Source organism: Arachis hypogaea, chromosome 4 (genome assembly GCF_003086295.3).
Source record: "Arachis hypogaea cultivar Tifrunner chromosome 4, arahy.Tifrunner.gnm2.J5K5, whole genome shotgun sequence".
Lineage (NCBI taxonomy): Eukaryota > Viridiplantae > Streptophyta > Magnoliopsida > Fabales > Fabaceae > Arachis > Arachis hypogaea.
The window spans coordinates 51,344,996-51,350,723 of record NC_092039.1 but is presented as its reverse complement, the minus strand read 5'-3'; the positions used below and the strand labels follow the sequence as shown (position 1 = coordinate 51,350,723).

The 5,728-nt window shown below is 42.9% G+C and overlaps 1 protein-coding gene across 1 annotated transcript; it reads left to right on the top strand.

Annotated features, from left to right (window-relative positions):
- Positions 1 to 1,277: 1,277 nt before the first annotated feature.
- On the top strand, positions 1,278 to 2,474 carry LOC112794859 (uncharacterized). Its single transcript, XM_025836833.1, has one exon. The coding sequence runs from the start codon at positions 1,278 to 1,280 to the stop codon at positions 2,472 to 2,474; it is 1,197 nt and encodes a 398-aa protein (XP_025692618.1).
- The last annotated feature ends 3,254 nt before the right edge of the window (positions 2,475 to 5,728 follow it).

The window sequence follows — 5,728 nt, the reverse complement described above, 5'->3', positions numbered from 1 at the left end:
CTTACTTGGACTATCTGAAATCCCATAATAGAAGGGGTTTAATTTTTTTCAAAACAATTGTTTTGATATCTAGTTCTCAACTCAAAACTATGATTTAGGAAAAGAAACCTCTATCAATCAACTTGATCTATACCGAAATACTCGATTATTGGAGCTTTGACTGACCTCATCCATACCAGAAAAACAAGATATCCGGTCTCTGTCAACTTACGTAGTTTTGAATAAGTCACCCCAACCAACCGAGTTTAACTGAATCTTCTAACGGTACCAAGATATGAGGACTAAACATAAAGGAGATCTCCCTAACAGATCCCCTAGTAAAGCTCGGTGAAACGGCCAAATCACTTAACCTCCCCATCTATATAAGACGCGTCCTAACCCCTATAAAGAACAATTGAATTACTCTCATTCTGGCACTGAAGAGAAACATTTCAGTCCACCCTCAAAATATCTATCTTTATTCTTTTTCTTTTAACACTACTTATAACTACGAATATTACTGACTTGAGTGTCGGAGTCCTTTTTGCAGGTTCCACGCCGACCTCACACTGATTCTGGAGAGAACGTCCCGAGTTGCGAAGAATCATCTCACTTGACTGAAGATGGGCTATAACTCGGAAGCCATACTCCAGGACAGAACAATTGGCGCCCACCGTGGGGCCCGCTTTCATAAGTAACTGACCCCATATCTTTTCTCTACCCTATTTTCCCTACTTTGTTTTGCAGGACTCCCCTACCTAACATGGCGGACAATGGGGGTAAATCAGCACTCCCAGGCCGAACTTTTGTCCATGATAGCAGAGCTCCAAGCAGAAGTCAGAAAGCTGGCGGAGCAATCATCCAAAAACTCGGCCGAAAATGGCTCACACACTAAGGGAACTGAGTCTCTAGGCGTCACTCCGCCTAAAGAAAAACTCACACTCGACAATCCATTCTCAAAGGAGGTCATGAGCGTTCAGATGCCAGAGAAGTTTATGCTCCCAACCGGGCTAAAGCCATACGAAGGAATCGGAGACCCTTGGGTGCATATTACAAAGTTTCAGTCCATGATGTTCTTTAATGGTGCCTCTGACCTTGTACTTTATCGTTCTTTTCCCACTTATTTAGACGGTGCGGCTTTACTTTGGTTTTCCAAGATTTCTGCAGGTTCAATCTCAAGCTTCGAAGACTTGGCGAGGTCCTTTATTGACTATTTTGCAGCTTCCCGAATATATGTCCATGGGTCCAACTAACTTAGCACTATCAAATAAGGACAACACGAGAGTCTAAAAGATTACATGACCAGATTCGCAAAGGCAACAGTGGAGATACCCGACCTTGATCCCAACGTACACCTTCACGCACTCAAAAGCGGTCTGAGACCAGAAAAATTCCAGGAGACGATAGCTGTCACCAAGCCAAAAACCCTGGAAGAATTCCGCGAGAAGGCAGCATGGCAAATGGAAATCGAAGAACTTACGGAAGCCCGAAGGACAGAAAAGCCCCAAGCTCGGCGAGAAGAAGAAAAGCACAGCAGGGCCACCAACCAAAGGGATAACAGAAAGCCTTTCAAACTGACACCCAAATATGATGCCTACACCCAATTTAACACCAAGACCGAAGACATAATCAAAGAAATCTTAAATGCCATAATCATCAAACCACCCAGCCAAGCAGGAGCCTATCAAGACCAAAGATACATTGACAAATTAAAACACTGTGCGTTCCATCAGAAATTTGGCCACACGACTGCCGAATGTGTAATCCCCAAGGACCTCCTCGAGCGGCTAGCTAGACAAGGGCATATCGACAAATACATAGGCAACAGAATGAAACCAACTCGGCAAAACACAAACGACCCACAGATAGCGAAAGGACTAAACGAAAAAGCCAAGCACCAGCCACCCCCAACAAGAGGAGTCATAAACTGCATCTCAGGAGGATTTGCAAGAGGGGGAAACACGAGCTCAGCCAGAAAATGCAACTACAGAACCATGATGATGGTTCAGACAACACAAGCAAGCACACCACAACTACCCTCACCTTGCATTACCTTCGAACAAGCCGATTACCAGGCACCGACGTCAAACCAAGATGACCCTGTGGTCATATCCATTCAGGCAGGAGACCTCCTCATCAGGAAAGTATTATTCGATCCAAGCAGTAGCGCGGACGTGCTCTTCTACTCCACATTCATAAAAATGAAATTAAGTACAAATATGATGCAACCCTACGTGGGAGAATTGGTCAACTTCTCAGGAGAATGCGTGTCTGTCTTAGGGAGCATATGGTTGAAGATAACACTGGGACAGCATCCACTTTGTCATACACGAGATATGCAATTCTTAGTGGTCGAATGTCCCAGCCCGTATAACATGATCATGGATAGACCATCTTTAAATTCTTTTTATGCTATAGTTTCAACCGTCCACCTTTGTGTAAAGTTTCAGGTATCCAGCGATGCAACGGCAACAATACACTCTGATCAAACATAGGCTCGCAGATGCTATAATGAGAGCTTAAAGCATAAGTCAGCAAAATTCAATGAGCATGACCTGTTAGAAAGGCCTCCTCAAATAGCTAACGTCTCGTCAACAGCTGAGCTAGATCCTCGGGAAAACCAACAAAGGAGACCGTCACCCATGGACGACCTAGAATAGGTATATTAGACAATAACAACAATCACATTACTTATATCAGTCACTCACTCACTGCAGGAAACAAGCAGCACATCATCAGCATTCTCAGAAAGAACGCTGACCTCTTTGCATGGACCCCAGCAGATATGCTAGGAATCGATCCCAACCTAATATGCCACAAATTACAGATAGATCCAAAGATCCGACCTATAGCTCAGAAAAAGCGAAATTTGAGCAATGAAAAAAGGTCGGCCTGCCAAGAGGAGACACACAAGCTACTCGAGGCAGGATTCATTCGGGAGCTCCGCTTTACAACATGGCTCTCCAACGTGGTTATGGTAAGAAAACTCTTAGGTAAATGGCGAATGTGCGTAGACTTCACTAATCTAAATAAAGCATGCCCAAAGGATGCATACCCGCTCCCTTGCATTGACAAACTAGTTGATAGCGCATCCGGATACAATACTCTTTAGCTTTTTAGATGCATATTCAGGATATAACCAAATACTAATGCACCCAAAGGACCAGGACAAAACAGCATTCATAACTAAATTAGGAAATTATTGTTATAAAGTTATGCCTTTCGGCCTTAAGAATGCAGGTGCAACTTACCAGCGCTTAATGGACAAAGTCTTCAGAAATCAAATAGGAAGAAACTTAGAAGTTTACGTGGACGATATGGTGGTAAAAATAAAGCACCAACAAAACCATGGGGACAACTTGGAAGAAATATTTGAACAAATCAGAAAACACAACATGCGACTCAACCCGGACAAATGCGCATTCGAAGTAACCGGGGGGAAATTCCTCGGATTTTTGCTAACATGCAGGGGCATTGAAGCGAATCCAGAAAAATGCAAAGCAATAATAAACATGAGAAGTCCTCAAACAGTAAAGGAGGTTCAACAGTTAAACGGCAGATTAGCCGCCTTATCCAGATTCCTCCTCTCAATCTCTACACAATCACAACACTTCTACAACATACTCAAGAAGCAAACAAGATTCGAGTGGAACAAAGATTGTGAAACAGCTTTTCAAAAACTAAAAGCGACCCTATCCTCTCCTCCGATTCTACAAAACCCAGCCCAGGTAAGCCTCTGTTAATATACTTATCTGTTACTACTAAAGCCAAAAGCTCAGCACTAATGACAGAAGTAAATGGAAAGCAAGAGCCAGTATATTTTGTAAGCAAAACGTTACAAAATGTCGAACTAAGATACTCATCGATGGAAAAACTAGCATATGCAAAGGTTAGCTCCTCCAGGAGGCTACGACATTATTTCCAAAGCAACAAAATTATAGTAAAAACTAATCCGCCTATACGTCAAATTCTAACACGCCCAGAAGTGTCCGGAAGATTAGCCAAATGGTCGATCGAGCTCTCTGAGTTTGACATCGACTATGAACCAAGAACAGCAATGAAAGCACAAATACTGGCCGACTTCGTTGCAGAACTGGCAGAAGAAACAGCACGCCACTACACGTGGGAACTATACGTCGACGAGGCCACCAACAACGAAGGTTCCGGAGCAGGAGTGTTGCTCACAAACAAACATGACCTACAAGTTGAGCAATCCATCAGATTCACATTCCAAACTAGCAACAATCAAGCCGAGTATGAAGCACTACTCACAGGATTAAGGCTGGCACAATCCCTCAATATTTCCCACCTCCAGGTATACTATGACTCACAACTGATAGTACAACAGGTAACTGGACATTTTCAGGTAAAAGATCAACTACTAGAGTAATACCACAGCTCGATAAGTGAACTCCTCACTCATTTTTATTCTGTACAAATAAAACACATAGCTCGAGAACAAAACACTCGAGCAGATGCACTATCAAAATTAGCAACAACTAGAAAAGTTACAACTGACTCTGTTATATCTCAACTAACACTTACCAGTCCGAGTTTTAGCAGCAAACCTATATGTTCAGTATCTCAGGAAGAAGACTGGAGAACACTATATAAACAATATATACAATCAGGAAGGATACCTGCAACAACACCAGACGCATAAACATTCAAAAGATGTGCAGCCTCCTTCACTATGGTCGGAAACGAACTGTACAGGAGAGGATTCTCTCAACCTCTTTTAAAATGCTTAAATACAAAAGAGGCCAAGAATGCAATGGACGAAGCCCATGAAGGAGTATGCGTCAACCACATAGGAGGACTAAGTTTGGCATCAAAGATAACCAGAGCAGGATATTACTGGCCCTTAATGAAAAGGGATTGCATCGAAAAAGTCAAAAAATGTGACAGCTGCCAAAGGCATATCTCGGTCATCAACAACCCAGCTGAACAATTGCATAACACGGAGGTAAGCTGGCCTTTCCAAAAATGGGGGCTAGACATCCTCGGACCTTTTCCAAAAGCTCCAGGTCAGGTAAAATACTTACTTGTAGCAATTGACTATTTCTCCAAGTGGATAGAGGCAACTCCACTAGCAAAAATAGGAGCAAACAAAGTACAATCCTTTATTTGGAAGAACATCATTTGTCGTTTTGGTATACCTCATCATATAATCACTGACAATGGTTGGCAGTTCACTGACCATAGTTTAGCTTCCTTTTTACATGGATTTCAGATTAAACATCATTTTTCATCAGTTGAACACCCACAAACTAACGGCCTCGCGGAAGCAGCCAACAAGGTCATTCCAACGCCCTAAAGAAAAAACTCGAAGATGCAAAAGGTGAGTGGGCCGAATTAATACCGGAGATCCTATGGGGCTACAACACCATAATACAATCCACAACTCAAGAAACACCGTTCCGATTAGTATATGGAGCAGACGCGATGATCCCAGTCGAATTCACAATAGCATCACCCAGAAGGGCCCAGACCTCGGACGAAGAACACGAAAGGATCAGAAGGGCAGAGCTCGACACAATCGACAAAGACAGAGAAAAAGCAAGATTAAAACAAATGGCAATGCAAGAAATCATAAAGAAGAAATACAACAAAAAGGTCCAACCAAGAACATTCAACACAAATGACCTCGTCCTCCACAAAACAGAGGAAGCAAGACGACAACATACACATGGCAAGCTAGCAGCCTCATGGGAGGGCCCTTACCGAATAACACATGTACTCGGGAAAG

What these genes read in the sequence shown, in the direction of transcription:
- LOC112794859 (XM_025836833.1), top strand. Translation starts at nt 1,278, where the DNA reads ATGACCAGATTCGCAAAGGCAACAGTGGAGATACCCGACCTTGATCCC.